At 40.2% G+C, this 19,262-nt stretch overlaps 1 protein-coding gene across 4 annotated transcripts in view; it reads left to right on the plus strand.

The window, feature by feature from the left end:
• Positions 1-19,262, plus strand: part of TFDP2 (transcription factor Dp-2) — a 50,316-nt gene that overhangs the window by 18,610 nt on the left and 12,444 nt on the right. For 2 of the 4 annotated variants that reach the window (XM_041475663.1, XM_041475666.1), the window contains 7 exons: positions 4,291-4,394; positions 7,397-7,518; positions 8,992-9,039; positions 10,183-10,345; positions 10,873-11,019; positions 13,206-13,274; positions 14,926-15,077. In XM_041475663.1, the coding sequence (XP_041331597.1) occupies positions 4,291-4,394; positions 7,397-7,518; positions 8,992-9,039; positions 10,183-10,345; positions 10,873-11,019; positions 13,206-13,274; positions 14,926-15,077 (805 nt within the window). The remainder of the gene's footprint in view (positions 1-4,290; positions 4,395-7,396; positions 7,519-8,991; positions 9,040-10,182; positions 10,346-10,872; positions 11,020-13,205; positions 13,275-14,925; positions 15,078-19,262) is intronic. The other 2 variants (XM_041475664.1, XM_041475665.1) reach the window with 2 other exon arrangements.

Below are 19,262 nucleotides of genomic sequence, written 5' to 3' on the forward strand. Positions count from 1 at the left end.
GGGCTATGCTCCCCATCAGCCATGGTCTCCTTCAAACTGGCTGTGACAGATTCTATAGATTCTCCAGTTGACATTGTTTCTGATTATCTTTGTAACTGAGCTGCAGACCTAACAGATTTAGTTATACAGGAAAAAAAAATCACTAAAATCTCTTTAGCTTCGTATTTGTATAGGAGTGCATGTTGTTTATGTGAAATTAGGCTTTTTAGGGTGGCACATAATGATTTAAACTGAGTTTGGTGAGCTGCTTTATGTGTGCATGTGAACATACATGTACATAAACATGAATAACTTTATCTGTGACTGCTTGAAGCCAAAGATCATTTAAATTGATTTTTTTCTTTTTGTGCGCCAGTAAAATTATTGCACAAATGCCAGGAAGAATAATAGTTATGTAGCAATGATGGTTTTTTAAAATATGAAATTGTAGCAACACTGGTTTCTCTCCCCAAGAAGCAACAATAGTGGTGACTGAAGAATGGAAAAATAATTTATGTAGAAGCAAAGCACTTTTGTTCTGAGAGAAACATACATATATATCCACAGTCAGATTCTTATTCTGAATTTGCTTCAGTGCTGGGGAGGCTCAGTTTGGGATGGCTCTCTGTGTATTGCAGTTATAGCCTCCCGATGAGAGTTTTAAGTGGGTTTCTTTCCCATGTGCTTGGTTTTCCATAGGTAAATAGGAATAATGACACTGACCTCCTTTGTGCCTTGAAAGTACTGCTGAGAAACATTATATAAGAATTGAGTATTGTTATACAAATCATTCCAGTTTGATCCATCTGTGCTGACCTTTTCCATCCATGCAGTGAGATTACCGTGACTCAAGGCTGATGGGTCTCATTGTGTTCAGCTTATCACTGTACTCACTGCTCTTGTGCCCCAGGACATAAATCAGTGTAATCTTTTTTGTCCCCAAATGATGGGTGTTATTAAGACTTGGCATTTATTTAGAATTTGGCCATGTTTAAAGCCTTTGCAGTTGCTTTGTGATAGTATATATAGTTAGTTTGATGATATTTCTGCTTTCAGTTGAATGCCAAAATCTGTTGAATGTTTTTTTCACATCTACTTCCTTCTAAATATAATAATATAATGATATAATAATAATATTTGAAGCAATTGAGGTTACATGAGTAGCTAGACCATGATGCTATTTGGAGGAAAAAAAGAAAATGGTAGGGAGGAATATTTTATTTGTAATTGGTAAAACTTTCTGTTTACTATTTTTTCAACTGCTGACAAACACAAAAAGTAACCTCTTACTGTGAAGAATTTGGTTGTTCTTTCTGGCCACTGTGGATAAGAAATACCTCACTTGCAAAAACAAATTGGTTCTTTTTCATCCTATCTGTATTTTAAAATCTACACATCCACATATTTATATTTGCCAATGAAGAAAATTAAAAGTAAGAATAAGGGCAGGGAAACATTTCTTTGAAAACTTGATCAACTCTTAAGATTGTTTTGACAGTACTGCTGCCAAATGAGGGATTTGTGTAGGGATTAGAAGATGAAAATCTTTTTTATTGACAGTAACTCTGTCCAAAAAGGCACTTAAACACACACCATATGTAAGCAAATGTCTTTTTAAAATCAAGATCAGGTCATTTGAATGACCCTTGTATTTACTGAAGTTACCCCAGTGGTGCCAGTGTTCCATTATCCAGGGAGCCTTGGATAAATGAAGGCACAGTGCAGCAGTAGCTGCTAATTAGTGGTTTATTAGTGGTTTTTCCCAGGCTGCTCAGTGAATCTGGTGGGTTTGTGTGGCTTTGGCCATGGGTCTGCATGTGTGTGTGAGGGAAGTACATCCATGCAAGTGTTCTCAGCAGTCACAGGTGCAGCTGGATGCCCTGGATGCCATGGATCCCGTGGATGCCAGGCTGCATGGCACGTGCTGGGAACAGGCTGTGCCCAGTGCTGGATGGGGTGGGTGGCCCTGGGCATTGTCCAGTGCTGTGAGCCCCACATGGCCACTCTGGATGGACACACACCACAGCCCCGTGCCTCTCGCAGCCTGGGAGGTGCAGCTGGAGGCAGCTCTGTGGTGTAGCCCTGTGGTAAAAGAGCTGGGAGCCAAAACCGACACTGCACAATTTTACTGCACTTGGCCATGTGGCCTTACGCTGTCAGCACCAGAGACAGTAATTTATTTATTTTCCCTGGTAAGAAAAGGGACAAGGAGAAATAGTGTGAGAGCTGATCATGGAGGTAGTGGGGTCAAAAGTTTCAGGTGCAGCAGAAAAGAGGAAAATTCCTACAGCAGAACTGGGAAGTGACACGTCATTGATGGCAACAGCCTGGAATGAGGGGAGAGACTAGGTTTTGATGGAATATGCTGGCACAGCTTGGGAAATCCTGGGCAAAATCCTCTGGCAAAAGTAAAACTGGCAAGTGAGAGAACTCTTTTGAGCTCAGCATGGGAACACAGTGTATGTAAATAATGAATTACTGTCTTGGGCTCTCTGGCACTCAAGATGTTTCATCTTCATCTCACAAAAGATGTTTCATAACAGAGCAAAGATTTACTGGAGGGAGTGGGTTTGCAGCTGTGGGAGGTTTATATTTGTTTTTCTAGGTGAGTTACATGACTGAATAATTTATTCATTTTATTGAGTAGAGATGCAAGCTGCTTCTGAAGATGTTTTCAGATACAGATTTGCCTTTTGGAAAATTAATATTAAGTAGTAGTATTACTCCAGATGCCAAAATAATCTACACAGAACATTAGAACATCCTAGTTTCAATTTGTTTGTCTTTCTCATATATTTGTTGAATATTTCTTATGAAGGTGAGACTTCACATAAATCTACATCTTTTCTACTTCTGTGCTGTAACTACAGAAGATAAGATCCTTTTTCCTCTCAGTTGTGTTGCTTCTGCTTCCTGTTGCAGAGAGGTTACTTTGTTGAATTTATCATTTTTCAGTAACCTCATGGAAAACAGGTATACTAAAATAAAATGTAAAAAAAGAGACCATGATTCAGGACCAAGTGAGAAAAGAAAATTGGGCAGTGGAGGTGAACAGGTGATGTGAGAAAAGACGGGGGAACAGGGATGTGTAACAGCACTGAGTCAGCTTGGGCTATGTGGGCTAAGCTGAGTGTTGGCTGGCTCCTGTGGGAGGAGGGCTGGTGCCTGTGCTGCTCTGAAGGGACCTGTCACCTCAGATGCCTTCAGCTGCTGTCTGCAGGGCCAGAGAACATTAGTAGCTCTCCAGGAACCTATCCTTGTCCTCATGACCCCAGCTAGACCCAGGCTGACTCTGGATTACCAAGCAGTGGCAGCTCTTCCTTACATTTGGCTGTGCCTCAGAGCCCATCCCTCCCCACGCTGGATCAGGCTGTGTGTAGGAACAGGGGCTGGTGTTTGACTGATCGGTTCCCAGCTCTCCTGATTTGAAGCTGTCACAGAGAAAGGAGCTGCTGCCACCACTGTGGCAGTTGGATAAGCCAGTGTGCTCAGATCTTTGAGAGGCTTGTGCACAACAGTTTGAACACCCAAGTAGCAATGGTGCTGCAGCAGTTTTGATTTAAACATTAAATCCAAATAATCGAGATACAAGATGCAGTTTGGGATAGAGGAGCAGCAGCAGTATTTTGGGGCTGTCAGCACAGAGCTGCTCTTCTCTGTGGAAGGCAGGATGATTTAGATCCATAAGCAGTTTGGGATCACAGACATGATAAACATCTTGGGATGAGAACACCGTGCACTGGAGATGGCATGGGAGGCTTTAGTGTGACATCCAGCTGCCTGCTCTGTGACTTTAGGTGAGTTGTAAAGGCATCAAGTGATGCTTACTTACTCCATCTGTACAGGGCAGGCTGTGCTTGGCTTACATCAGCAATGACTGTGGAACGCTCTGGGACAGTCAGATGAGGAATGGTTAAGGCTTTGAAGGTTTAGGGATGCATATTTTGTACACGTGATTATGATTGTAAGTAGGATTTGTATGTTGGCTTCTTTTATAAGTATTCTCATTAATTTTCATTTCTAATGCTGAGGAATGTCAGGCTGTGTGCTCTTTGTCTTAAGAATAAATTGTTTCTGGAAATAAAATACATTTAAAAAATAATAAAAGTAAAATAGTGAAGGTGTAATTTTGTGAGGTGTCCTTGTGACATCTGCTGAGAGGTCTGGAGGTTACCTGAGGGCTTGTTCACAGGGAATGAAACAAAGCCAACCTGATTCCAAAGCGTTGGAGTAGTGTGAGAATTTGCCAAAGAGTTTTTCACAGGTTACTAAGGAAGTAATTTGAAAGCCTCCTTTTACCATTCTTTTTAGGTAATATTTCAGTAATCACATTGCCGGTTTCCAGCACCAACTCTCCGACTAAGATTTTGCCAAAAACCTTGGGACCAATCAATGTGAATGTTGGACCCCAAATGGTAAGTTTTGCAACCCCAGAAATGCTGGCTTGTGTAACTGGCTGTGACTTCCTGGTGGTGTGAGACAGGAACACACGAGGAACTTGCTGCCTCCTGCCTCAGGCACAGAGTGCCCCACCTGGATGGGAGGTGCTGACCTGGGGGCACAGCAGGCCTGGCATGCCCCAGCTGCCACTCCCAGCAATGCTCCTGTGTGTGCCCTTAGGGGGTACCTATCTCCTGGGCTTTCAGTTTTACTAGCTGACATTTTAACTATTACTCAAAAGTGTATTAAGAAAATCCCTTTATTATTTGAGGGGATACTCTTTGAATGTTTTGAGTCATGTTCTCACCAGTAAATCTCCAGAATTCCAGAGAATGTCTTTGATGTGTTGGTAGAAATTCTAAACTTGTTGAAACTACTCTTCTTAAAGCTCTCTTTTCCTGTCCATGATAATTGTATACGTATATTGATGTTCCAGGGATTTTGGATCTAGTTTTGAGAAAAAAATTAGATTTTCTGGTGGCCAGAGAGCTAAATAGGCAATACTGTGAACAGTTTCTAGTAACCTGATGCCTCCTTGCCAAGCACTTAGCCGGAGTACAGAGCCATTTGATGTGTTTCATAAAAATGGTGTTGGGCCTTTGTCACCTGAGCAGTGTTCACTGGGGTTTGTCCCAGCTGGGCAGAGGGGCACACACATCACAGGCAGCCCCGTGGCACTCCTGCTCGCAGAGCTCTGCCCCCAGCACTGGCCGGGGCTGCCTGCCAGGAACAGCTGAGTACGTCAGCGCTGCTGTCTCACAGGCCTGTGCCCTGTGGCACTGCACTGGAACAGTTCTGCCACTGAGGATGTGTCCTGGCAGTGCAATAAATAGCCCACAACAGGGAGCACACTCACTTAATGCACTTCCTACTCTTATGACTGACTTCTCAAGCCCTGCTTTTGGTTTCAGTGAGCCCTGCTTGCAGTTCAGGTTCTATGGCAGGTAGAAGTTGCAAAAGCTACTGTGTGATGTGAAACACACCATTTTTATTCTAATTTTTTTTTTATCCTTTTATTCTGCTGCGTTGCAAGAATAGATCTATATTCAGAAAACATTTTCTTAATAAATAGCCATTAACGCAGGCTTTCCAAGACACCCAGGATGTGTGTGTGTTGTGCCAGGCTGTTTAAAAGCGAGTGCTCCCAAGCTCTCAGTAGTGTCAATGTTAGCGCTCCCTCAGCATCTGCCTGTGTCAGCAACACCCTGCTTGATTAATTTATTTATTTAGGCCTTATTTCCCCACCGTGGGTTCCAGGCCCTGGGGCCGCCCCGGGTCCTTCGAGCAGCGCAGGGCCGCGGCCGGGGCCGTGCCCCGGTGGCTCCGCGGTGCAGGAGCGGCCGGGTGCCGCTAGAGGGCGGCGCGGGCCGGGCCGGGCTGTCGCTGCCCCGGGGCCACGGGCACCTGCCGGCCACAGCCGCGCTCCAAATCACCGGTGAGCCCTTGGCACCTGCCGGCCACAGCCGCGCTCCAAATCACCGGTGAGCCCTTGGCACCTGCCGGCCACAGCCGCGCTCCTGTCACCGAGCTCCAGAACACCCATCAGCCCTTGGCACCTCTGCCCCAGGCCGGAGCAGCAGCCGGGTGACAGAAGTGACACCTTTCCTGTGCCTGCCTGCAGTGGGTAAAGCCAGGCGACTTTGGTTCTCCAGCACCAACCAGGAAATAAATACATAACCTGTACCTGTGTTTTGCTTTCTATAAAATTCTCTTTTCCCTTGGTTCTGTCAAGCTGTACATTTGGAAACAATAAATGAGATAAATTTATATCTTTAAGACAAAAAAGACATGTACGTAGTCACAACGTGGTACCAGGGCAGATGTGAAGTAATGCTCAGTGAGCTAAGGAAATGGGGAATTCTTCACATACCATTTTTCTACTTCTCTAAACAATAGTGATGGATACCATATAAATGCTGTATACTTATCTCTAGTTTAAATATATATGCATATATATGTACACACTTGCAGTACCTGTATATCTGGTCTATACTTACAGCATATACTTACAACAGTTAGTTACCTGAGTGTCTTGGGATGCTTACACGGGTGTTAAATAAGTTAAATAGTAAAGGAAATCACAAAGTTTAGTACAGTCACTACTCAAAATGTCAATAATAAATGTAGTAAAGTAAACCAAAGTTTTAAAGTATTAGGTAAGATATAGGAGTAGAAAGCACTGTCGTCCAAGAAGCTTTGATTTGAATCTTACCATAAATTTGCTTTAGTTTAAAGATTAGCTTTCTCAATACTGTTTCATTTTTAAATAATATTTCAATTATTCTGGTAACCTACTTTGAAAAATGAACTTGGATGTGATTTAAAAGTTGAGACTGGGTGTCAGTGTTAACCAGTGCATCTACAATTTCACCAGGTTTGCATAAATGTAAATTCTATCTATACCATAAAGACTTTACATTGAATTCTGTAGGTACAATTCATTGCCAGAGTCCCTTGGGATCTTGTGAATGCTAGAAGCTGCAGGGAATGCTTTGCCTGCAGCTCAGACTGTCTTTTGTATAGACAATTACAAGAGACAAATCATTGGAAAGAAAGAAGACTGTATTGATTACATTGATCAAGAAGTTGCCTAGATGTACTCATGAAGAAATAATTGGGTGTCTGTAGGTACAGATCCTATCTGCCATACCTAGGAATTACTTGGAATCATTTGTCTGGTTCTTGTCCATGTGAATAATACAGTAACATGGTACAACCGATAGGAAACTTGGCAGTTGTAGCCAAGCTGTAATGGCTTTGCTGCATGAAGATCTTCTGATGCCATATACTGTGTACTATATACTGTGACTGCTCTGGTACAGAATTATTATTATCATACTCTTCTGTATACTGTGACTGCCTCTGCTACAGTATTGTTATTATTACTTTTCTTAGTGCAATGCTTAGTATGAATTTTGGGCTGTAGTTACCTCTGTTTTCTTTAGAAAGCTGTGGTTTTTATTGCTAAATTTTACAGATCATAAGCACACCACAAAGACTGAGCAGTTCAGGGAGTGTTCTGATTGGGAGTCCGTATAACCCAGCTCCAGCAATGGTCACTCAGACACACATAACGGAAGCGTCCGGCTGGGTCCCAGGGTAAGGTTTTTGTCTCATTTAAAGATGGCTGAGCATCTTTTCTGATCTTTTCCATTATTTATACTGTTGAATCTATGCTGACCGACAGTTTCTAGCTCTTGCACAACTAAATGGAGTATGGCATGTGCTTTTCAGTGGTGGGGATTCCCAGAGCAGCCTTGTGGCAGTTTATCAACCACGACCACCAAGCAGCACTATCCTTCTGTTTGTGCACGTCCAAGTCGAGTCACAGGATTTCCAATGAGCTTAATCTTTTGCTTCATCCATAAAAAGGCTCAAGATGCCTCCAGACAGACCAGTCAACAGTGATGCATGCAGAAGTCCATGCAATAGGCCATATTTTCATTTGAAGAACAGAGCTTAGGGAAGGGTCTGTGGTATTCCTGAACTGAGGTAGCGAGCTGTTGCTGAAGACACTTCAGAAGACTGCTTGCTTTACCCATTGTTTACTTCACAGACTCCAAATTATTTCCAAAATGAGAGGAGCACGTTCACTGGCAGGGCTGGCACAGGCTCTGGCAGCCTGGTGTGCAGAGCAGGGCACAGCTCTCACTCACTGCCAGCCCTGGTCCCTGCTGCTCAGCCCCCGTTAAGCACCACGGACAGAAATCCCTTCGGTGCTGCCGAGGGAGAGGCCTGGTTGTGCATTCTGGATCACACAACCAAAGAGTGCTGGCTTTCAAGCACAGGTTTTCAAACCCATCATTTTTGCTTAGTTCCCTTCCCAGCAGTGTCAGGTGTTCAGTGTGAGTCTGTGCTGGGAGCCCAGCTTTGGAAAGCACGGGGACACAACGTTCCCCATCTCAGCACAGCTCTGGGGCCCTGCCTTGGGTTGGCTGCTGCAGGAAAAGGCAGGGCTGGAAAGCAGCTCCTGCTTGCTGTGGGAATAACCTGGAGGATAAGGAATGGCCAATGATTGCAGCCTGCTGCTGCTTTTGAAAATTCATGGCAGCTTCTTCAAAGTCTGTCTTCGGCTCTGTATGCATCAGCTCTAACAGGAATACGTTTAGTATTTAACCTTGGGGTTTTGTTTAAAGATTCCTAAACATTCACTGGCTTGAAAATATAGGATATATCTTATGCACTGTTTAAAGACATTTTTCTTCCATATGGAAGAATTTTAAATAGGAATTTTCAAAGGAGCCCAGCTTCTCCTTTTTGATGGACTTTGGACATCTAGCTCACACCAGCACACTTCCTGCAGTTCCAGGTGAAGTGACTTCCCTCAATTCCTGTGCACAAAGCATGGTAAAATTTGGAATAGAATTTGTCTGGCAGTGAGCTCCACAAACTTCCTCCACAAGTCCTAACCACCTTCCCTCAAATTTTGTCAAGCTCTGTGTGTTGTATTTTTCCCTTTCAGTAAACATGTAACAGCAAACACTAGAACCAGCTAGGCCCCATAGACACTGATTTTAGTGGTCTATAGATATAATGTTATTTTCAACTTAAGTTTGAATTGTCTTGTCTTAGGGAGCGGAAACGGACTCAAGAAATTATAGAGTCAGATTTTTCAGAAAGGTGAGTGTTACTGAGTGTGTATTTTATGTATAGAGTCATACCTGCTTTACTTCAGATTTGTCTTTTAGAAAGATAACTGCACAGTTCCTGCTTTCAGCAGTTTTCACTCCTTCACATCAAAGCTGTTTTGGGTTTTTTTTAGTCTGCTGGTGTTCCTTTTTACTCTTTTTTGTTTCTTTTACCTGTATTCTGTTTTCTTAGATACACTCACAATTTTGAAAACCATTCTTAGTTTTTTTAATAGTTTATTTTGCTTTTTACTGCTGACCGGAGCCCTTTTTCTGTAAAATAACAGCTCTCCCTGGAACACATTGTCAAATGAAACCATGAGACTAATTAAAAAAAAAAGAAAAAAGAAACAAAAACAACACAGCTGAACTTTTTAAAGGCTTCTATTGAATTACACATCCAGATCTAGTTTGTGTGATAAAAACAACTGCTCCTGTTTTTTTCTATTACCATTATATTTTCTGGAAGAAGATGAATGGAAAATAACCCTGACAGTTTGCCAGTTCTTAATTTGGCACCTTAAAACCCAGTGACTGTGTACTTACTCTCCATAAAAGAGATTCTTGTATCTGTTCTATGATGGATACCTCATAGAATAGATGTGTATATATGTATATATACTATGATGTATATATATATGTGTGTGTGTGTGTATATATACTATGATGTATATATTTGGATATATTCTATGATGGACACACCTTAATTCCCCTAATGACCAAGTTTGGTATCTCCTGCTGTGTATTACATAGGGATGGCTGAGCCTTTCTATTTTAGGCACACACATGAGAGCTTCACATAAACACGACTTCCAGATACATAAGCACCCCGGGAGATTTTCATCATTTTTTTGGTTGTTCTTTTGTGAGACTACCTGAATATGAATTACAAATCAATTTTAAGCATCTTCCCAGCAGCATGTGCTCAAATGCTACCAATTTAGAAGTAGTCAAGGAAGGGGAAGGGGCTCTGTTGCACTTTTTTGCCAACTTGTAAGAAACAAGAAATTGATGCAAAACTTTTATTTTTCATTTAGATAGTCCAGATTTCTGTTACAAAATGCAGACCTTTTGCTGTGTAACAAAGTAGTTTATTAACAATCAATGTATTAAAATAATACTTTTCTCTTTTCAGTAAGAGAAGCAAGAAAGGAGATAAAAATGGGAAGGGTCTGAGGCATTTTTCAATGAAAGTTTGTGAAAAAGTTCAACGTAAAGGAACAACTTCATACAATGAAGTCGCTGATGAGCTCGTATCAGAATTCACAAATTCTAACAGCCACCTAGCAACTGATTCAGTAAGCATATATGTGGTGAATTTTGTTATACCAATAGAGATTTGTCTGTTTTATCATGGAATTCTGTTTCTGCACTGTCCTGCCACAGTCCATACTCTCCTTCACTTAACTAGTTCTCAAATATAAAGACTTAACCTTTGAAATCTAAAAGTGTAGAATTAAGATGAAGAACTGAACTCCCTCTAAATTATAAACGAAGTAGAGGAATCTGCCAGAATAATTAACTGTAAGAAAAGGCTACTCTTGTACATGTGGTCTTGTCAGGCTTTTCAACTGTGCCAGACTTGTCATGATGGAATTTCCTGCAGAGATGCTTCAGGAAGGCCTGAAGCTTCCATTTGCAACCAGGCATGCTCATGTGGTATCCAAGGGGTATCACAGATGAAGGATTGTGGTTTAACACCACTCTGACCAGAACTACCATTTTGGCATTTGATCTTCTCCATGTCTGTGGAGGATGTGTTCAATTGGTTTTCCTTTTTTAATTCAATTCTTTGGTTGTAATTAGTGTTGTGTTGTTTTCTTAGCAGGCTTATGATCAGAAGAATATTAGACGGAGAGTTTACGATGCCCTCAACGTCCTGATGGCAATGAACATCATTTCAAAGGAGAAGAAGGAAATCCGATGGATCGGCCTTCCCACAAACTCAGCTCAGGAATGTCAGAATCTAGAGGTAAAGGGAGGTACATGGGAAATTCTGGTTTGTTCACGTTGTGATAACTGACTTGCTCATCTTTAGAAGAGGGATTTTTTTTTTCTTAATTTGAACCTGATTGGTTTTGATGTTTGTGCACTATGGAAATACAAATTTTGTTATTGCAATGAACTGCAAAAATATGTTTGTGTGTGCTTAGTTCAGTTTCATATAGTATACATTATATTTAGCTTTTTTAAAAAGCTAAGCTGTTTACCTTACAAAAATGGTCATTGATTAAATCAGGGATTATTTTTAAGATTAAAGACCGTAGTACCTTGAATTAACCAGAAGAAAGTCAAAAGAATTTGTGGTTCAGTTATGCTCACAAAATGGTTCACATTTAAAATGAGACCAATTCTCTATTAATGTCTGTACTTGGAAAGATAATTCAAAGGGAATTAAATTGAAAAATAATTCCTGCTGGAATGTCAAATACTAGTTATGATCTACCAGAGAAAGCAAAAGAAGTTTTACTTATCAGTTATTATTTTTTCAGCCCTCTAAGAGTTACAGTGTTTTCTGCAGGGATGCCAGAATTTATATGCACAAATGTTGCCTGTCCTTCAGGCCAAATGTGCTATAAATAAAGAGCACAAATCACTGTATTTACTGCAGCCTGCTGTAATGGCTGTCTGCAAATACATCTCTGTTTGTGACACTTGAACATTAGGTATGTTAAAAGGTGGGTGGGTGCCTCTGCAGTACAGAACAGTTCTTTTTGTGCAGGATCATTTACAGCAATTGTCTTTCTAGATGTGGTAAGAGAAAAGCTTTTACTGTCCTTTTCCATTACAGTAACTTGAAAAATATATCCATCCAAGGAGAATGAATGTGTTCAATCATTATGCTCCAGGATGTTTTTTTTAATTCTGGATGAATCTACATTTTGCATGCATTCATGTGAATGCATTGTCTCCAGTATAGGTTATTGTTATAAATATGTAACTTGAATTTTATCATCTCATCTTCAATAATCATATGCAATTCACTGTTTCAGGCTCTAATGACACATGCACAAAATGGAAGCCAGGCACATTTTTCAAAAAATGTTGCTTCCTCTGACATAATAGAAAAGAATGTAAAACAAAGCTGCATTTTCATGGTGTCAAAATCAGAATTAATTTTGCTTTTAAGGCTGTATAAAGTGGCAACTGTTCTTACAATGTAAATCCATAATAAGATTACCAGCACAAAAATCAATGAAAAAAAGAGCTTGTTATATAGAAACGATGCCTGGATGATATCTGTACTGCTTACTGGTTTTAAGAGTCCCATCACAGAAAGCCAACTGAAAGATGCATGTTAAACATTAAAGTGTGTGAGGAGGGAACCACCACAAAGCAACCTCGTAAATAAGATAGAGAGGAGTTTGGGCCAGCTCAGTTTTAAAATACCATATTATTTAGTGTCAGCACTTGAATGAAAAGGTTACTTAAGAGTTTAGTATTTTGGGAGCCAGTGACATAGTGCTGGCACCAAAGAGGATGATGAGCAAAAAGCCCTTTCAGCCCCAATGACTGTTGTCCAATTCTTCAGCATTGCCCCAGAGGACACTTCCAAACACTGCTGTGCCTGCAGGGTCAGCTCTGCCCTGTCCCAGCCCTGCGTGTCCTGGGTACAGCAGCTTGGCCACACCAGCCAGCAGTAACTGAACTGCTGCAAGAGCTGTGCTCCCATAGAAAATGTTACCTCTAGCCCTTTTTGTTGCTGCAGTCTTGTCAGTTGAATCAAGTGTCAAACAAAAAGTGGAGGTCACGGGTAAGATATAGGTGATCATAAGCCCAGCCTCCATATATTTATGTCTAGTAGCTTGCAGCTAGGAGAACAGTGGGACATGCACAATTCCAAAAAAGTGGAGGGCAGAACAGACAAAAAAACCCAAAGCATCCCCTTGAGCAAGTGTTTGATTTGGTGCCAATTTGCACTCAGTGCAAGACAGAAGAGGCAGAATGAGGGGGACATAAAAGTCTCTTGTAATAATTAGATCCTTACTGGAGTTAAAATTGTTGACAAAGAAAGACATTACAGTCTGCCAGACCTTTTTAATGGAGAAACTCTTATGCCCATGCAATTTGCCCCCATTTGTAAAGAAAGCCTGTTCATTTTGGCACAAGGGAATGGACAAGGTAACTATCTTGATGCATTTACATTTATCTTTTAAGACAGAAAAACAGAAGCGGATTGAAAGGATAAAACAGAAGCGAGCCCAACTGCAAGAACTGCTACTGCAGGTATATTTTAATTTTTTTCCCCATAAATGAAAATATCAAGTGCAAATCCAACATGTTAGGCCTTCTGAAGTTCTTTCTAGATTTAACTAACAGCTGTGACGTACTAAGGAGAAATGTTTGACCCCTGTGACCTGTCTGGATTCTGGGAGGGGGAACCTCTTGCCGACACTCTGTGGTTCAGTTTTGCCTGCTGTGAACCAGCACGCTCCGTGTGTCACAAGCTTTCCTAAGTGTTCTGCTGAAGCTTTGCCCACCTCAGTGGGAATGGGAACAACTCACAAGTCCCCTTTTTTGACTCTTAGCTCCCCCAGAGCTACCCTGAGTCATTCTTCAAATTTTCTCTTTGCCCTAAGCTATGAAGTTCACAACAGAACTTGTATAAATGTGTGCAGAGTTGTTTTGGGGAATACAGACATTTCTGGATCTTAAGAGTGGAAGGCTGGCAAATCCAACACCTTTACTTTCTGTCACATACCTTTGAGATGACTTTTGGCTTTAATTGCTGAAATATATTTCAAATGCATCTTGTTTAGAAAGTAACATTTCATAAATATAGTTACAAGCATTTCATGTAATCATCATTAGTTACATAACATTCTAGTCTGTGCAGACTTTTAGTAATTTAAATGTAATCAAATGATTTTATGAGATTACAGGTAATAAGGCTATATTTTTTTGCTGGTTCAACTACACTGAAACAATTTTCATGTAACTGATATTCACTGAAACTTTCAAATATCTGACGTTTCTTTGTTGGTCATCAAAAGCTGTTTCTCTGCTTAGGGTACAACTGGGATTCTGTCTGTCTGACCCAATACATCAGCAGCTCCTCCACCAGTACCATGAAATTGCACTAGTGAAAAGAAGGCAACTCAGGCCCTCTTAACTTTTAGTCCAAATATTAACGGAGTTGATTCCCTTACTGTCCACAACTGTCATTAGTGCCCTGATTGTGCTGATTGCCAAAGGGTTTACCAGTCCTTTGGGATTGTGGCTACCCATGTTTTTCCCCTTAAATGGAATAAGCAGTGTCTGAGGTGGGTAAGTACACTGACTTCTAATCCCTCAGGTAACATTTCCTAAACCCACATATTTTCATACATGTGCAGTCAGATACAAGAAACCGGCAGGCGCAGAGTGGTGTCACAAACAGCATCTGCTTAATAACTTCCAGAGGAGAACTTCCAAAATAATTCTTTTGAGAGAGAGAAGAACATGATGGATGAGAAGGGAAAGAGAATAAAAATACAGATATGGGAAGTGGGGGAATTTTTGTTTCAGTGTAGCTGTCCCCTACCCTGAGGCAGTTACACATAAGAAGTACCAGAGAAGACCTCTGACTCCGGAGCCTTCTCAAAGGGATTGGGGAATCATTCTCCAGCATACCTTACTGCTCCTTTCTTGTTTCTTCTCCAGGGAATATGAGGGGAAACAGTCAATAGTAAATGTGTGCAAAAATTTGGTTTAACTTCTGCTCCTGGTGAACTTCACTAGTGCCAAGAGAAAGTAAGGCCACAACTCACTTTTTGACAAAAAATTACTGAATATATTGAGAGTTGGTAAATAAGACCTATGAGGTTTCATTTCCTGGAAACACTGATGTCTGCTTTTTTATTGTCAGTGATCATTTTTTCTTTCTTTTGTTTTACAGCAAATAGCATTTAAAAACTTGGTACAAAGAAATCAGCAAAATGAACAGCAAAATCAAGGCCCTCCATCTTTGACCTCCACAATACAGCTGCCTTTCTTAATAGTCAACACTAGCAAAAGAACAGTTATAGACTGCAGCATATCAAGTGATAAGTGAGTGTTTATGAAATTAATTTTTATAATTTTATTTTCTTGGACTGGAATTTTTCCTCAAACATGTGAGGGAAATTTTTCTAGTTTACTTGAAGTAATTATTATATTTACGTTTGCAACTGTCACTTCAGGGGGTTGCTTGTTGTTTTTTTCAATATTTAATGTAACTGCAGTAATAATATGGAAGAGTTTATTAACACTGCCTTACAATCTCTAGTTAAAACAGGCCGACTTTCACTGTTGTAAAAGACACTTCAGGCTGACATTTCAAAGAACATTCCTCACACAGAAGAAATAACTGAATGAAAATATTTACTAGGACAGCACTGCCTTTTAAAGCAGCCAAGTGAATTCTTACTCTTAGTATGCCATAAAAATGTACAGGCAGAAACACAAGGTTACCCATGTGACACAAAAGTAACATACTCCAGGTGATGATAACAACTTTGAAAGTGTTTTTAACAGCAAAAAGTTCTCTGAAAGAGAAGATACAGAAATTTGTAATATTGTCTTTGTGAGCAAACTGCTACAGTTGCATTCACATTTAATCTGAAAATCTTCCAGTTACGTAATTGTGGGTGCTTGTACTCTTCATCCTGTGAAAATATGGCTGAAGTTTGAGGTGCTGTTACGTTAATTGGTAATCGGCTCACAATCAGTTTATTAGCTGAAAATAGCTGGCTTTGCTCTAATACTGTAGCTTACAGATTTCACTCTGTGGTATGCAAATCCTGTACTGAACTTCAAGTCAATCACACAGCAAAAATAGACAGACTCTAGTAACCCATGCACCAGCATGCAAAACAGCAATACTATTAAAAGTTGAATTTTTGTAGAAAATTAGGCTGAAGTCCAATATATTCTGTCACAAAACTTGTGGAATACTCTCATGAGAACTGCAGTTCAGCAAGTTAGGAATTCTAGGATCATTTTTGATTTAGCATAATTATACCCTTGTTCTGTAGTCTCACTATAAAGGTCTTCCTGCTCTTTTAAACAGGACTCTCCATTTAGGTTTGAAGTTGTTAAAAAGTAGAACAATTTCATACTAAAACTTCAGCACTGCTGCTTTGAGTTGTCAGAGATTAATCTGGCATTTGGGATCCAGAGCAGTGTAACACCCTTCTGTGCTCTCCAGCTGTGTGAAAACACTCTTACTAAAGTGAGCACACCAAAATTATTGAAGTTGTTGATACTTTAATTTATATAACTCAACTGTGGTAGTATGTATGTCACCTGGAGGTCATTAAGTGTACAACCCAAATTAAGCCAGCTTTCCACTGGGGTTATTATTTGTGCAACTAATTGGTGGCAGCAGTAATAGGTAAACAGTGCCAGCAACTGTTCTGTTTTAACCACTGTTACACTGATCTGCTAAATAAGGCAGTTAGCAAAGGTGGTGACTTGGTTTGGAGAAGTCCCAGTCTGGAGTTAATTGGAGGGTATTTCTGCTGCCTGACTCCATCACTGCTCAGCTTGAGGCTTGCTCTGCACTTGATTCCAGACAGAAAGCCACTTTTTAAGGGGTGTCCATTTTCCTTTCTTCTCCAAACAACATTTATATAAAGTACTGATGTTAGTAAGTCCAATGAAGAGCTAAGCTCACAGCATTAGCTACTCAAAATTGAATTTACAGAGGAACTTCTAAAGGAAAGTAATTGCTTGAAAATGTCATACATATAAGGGTGATATAGTATCAGAAGGAAAACAGGTTTTTCTCCTGTTTTCCTATGCAAGAACAGCCAAAACAGAGTGAAATGTCTCACAAATAAATTAAAAAAAAAAAAAAAGATAAGTTATTGGGCAAGTTTTGTTTAGGGTTTGAGAAGGTAGATGGGTGCCAAGAAACATGCTGGGAATGACATTTCTGCCAAGTTGGAGTAGGAAAAGCAAAGTCTTCAGGTAAAAAGGAAGTAGTTAAGAACTAATTTTAAAGATGAGGCAGCTGAATAAGTCCCATTTAAACAGGAAAAATGTATTTAGTGTATATGGTACTTCTGTATAAATGCTGTTGGTCCTAGGAAAAAGAAAGAAAAAGTAACCAGAATACCTTGTTGTAAACAAGCATTCAGACACAATAGATGTATCAGAAACTTGGAAAATTAGAACATCTCTAAGGGGAAATGCAGAGAATTTTGTACAGCACTGGAGATACAATGCTGTATATTAGCAAGAACATGTAGGAAGTGGCCTCTTGTACCCTTACAGAAAGAATTGCCTGTAGCAGCAGAAAATCCCGATTAAAATCACTGGTGATCAAATTTGCATTTAGCATGGGAAAGGGACTGGAAGTGTACCCAAACTTTGCATACACAGTATTAATAGCCTCTGGACCTGGCTTGTAGTAGTGAGTAATAACATGGTAGCCCAGCAGGTGATTCCTGTGAGAAATAAAGTTGATTTCTCAGTAACAGCTGAAATCATGCTGGGAATTACTAGGAAAACCAGCAAGGACTACAATGTAAAGCTAGATGCATCTAGTGCTTTATATCTGGAATACTACACTCTCTCATGTTCTTGGAAAAATTATGGCATAACCAAGAGAGACACAGGAGGGCAGCAAGAAGGACTGAGGCTGTGGAAGGGCTTTGACAGACAGAACAGATGGGCTCTTTGGCCTAGAAAGGAGAGGACAGTGGATTCCCAGGTGTCTCAAAAATCATGAGTGATATGCTGAACATGTATAGAGAATAGCTGCACATAGGTGCTTATTAAATTGAGAGACATTAAGAGAAGACCCCAGGTGATGACAAAAAGAAGGGTTTTGTAACACTCTATGCAAGTAGCAATATTTTATTTTGTTCGTGCTAAAAGTTTACATAAGTTCAGAAGGGGGTCATGTCGAGTGCCTGAAAGAAAATCCTCAAAAACCTGTTAACAGCAAAATAGAAGAAGTGTAGGGATTTCTTGTATCAGTGACTGCAGGCTGCTAGAAACTAAACTGGAAAAATACTGGAGACTGTAAATTTCTCAGTTTGGAAACTTGCTGGGAAAGGACAATAAGTTACCTTTCTTTCTAATATCCAGTATTTGGCCACAACACATGGGAGAATTGCAGAGCTATCAATAAATGCAGCTTTTGGTCCCGTGCCATAAAATGGAATTCAGTTACGAGTCAGTAATTACAGCTTGCTGGTAGTAGCTCGGTATGGCACTGAGCTGTCCCAGTTTAGGCAGCAGCAATGTAATTGTACTGGTTGAAATTATAACAACACATCTTATTTTCCCTCTTAATGTGATTATGCTGAAATAAATAAAGGTACATAAACAATAGGTTTTACAAGTAATATGGTATGAGTCACAGAAGAAATGCTGTGTGTAACTGACAATTACACCCAGCACAAAGCATTAGATTACCAATTAAAAATTCTGTGTATAAACTCAAGAGCTGTAAAGCTTCCAAGTTTCCTGGTTCAGGTATAAGAAAATAAGATTAGAAAACAACCTAGCAAGAAAAATTACATGTGACAAGAGCTTGGAGAGATAATGGAAGACCCACCAGTCAGTTATCTTTTAAAGACTGTATCTCACAGATGAGTTGCTTTTCCAAGGATAAAAGTTTTGTCAGCAGGAAAGGAGGTACTGGAAACTAAGCTTTATTTTACAGACCAGAACTGTCCAGGCTTTTAATACCTGTGATGACAGTGTAAGGCCAGCCTAAATGGCCCTGCATTTCTTAAAGCTGTCTGAAGCTTATATCTCAATTTCCACTTCTATATGCGGTTAAAAACATTTTGAGGGTCCTGCAGCAGAAATGGTGAGTTGTGAACACACAAGACTCTGAACAGACTGCTTTTCTAGCTGCATCCAAAGAAGGAAAATTATACCAAAGTAAATAGGTCAGTTCACAGGAGGAGAGTTGCACATTAGAACAGAAAGTGAAATGTAAAAGCAGAAAAACAAAATAGTTATTTTAGTGACAGGACTTCAGGTGACCTTATTGGGTGAAGGTTCATGTTTAATTAAGGCCTCCCTCTTCCCCTCTGAATCTACTTAATGAGGTAGAAAATTTTAAACTTTGTTCCTGCACTGGTGAAGTTATTTTAATTGAGAATGTGCCATTTTAAACCTCTAGGCATGCCAGTTATAGAAAAGAGAAAGCATTTATTGCACTTCTCTTTCCTTAAGAACCCTTTACAGAAAACCAGGACTCCAGATGCTTACCCTTAGTACATGCCAAAACCA

The sequence above is a fragment of the Pyrgilauda ruficollis genome, unplaced genomic scaffold (assembly GCF_017590135.1).
Source record: "Pyrgilauda ruficollis isolate IOZ18807 unplaced genomic scaffold, ASM1759013v1 scaffold36, whole genome shotgun sequence".
Taxonomy (NCBI): domain Eukaryota; kingdom Metazoa; phylum Chordata; class Aves; order Passeriformes; family Passeridae; genus Pyrgilauda; species Pyrgilauda ruficollis.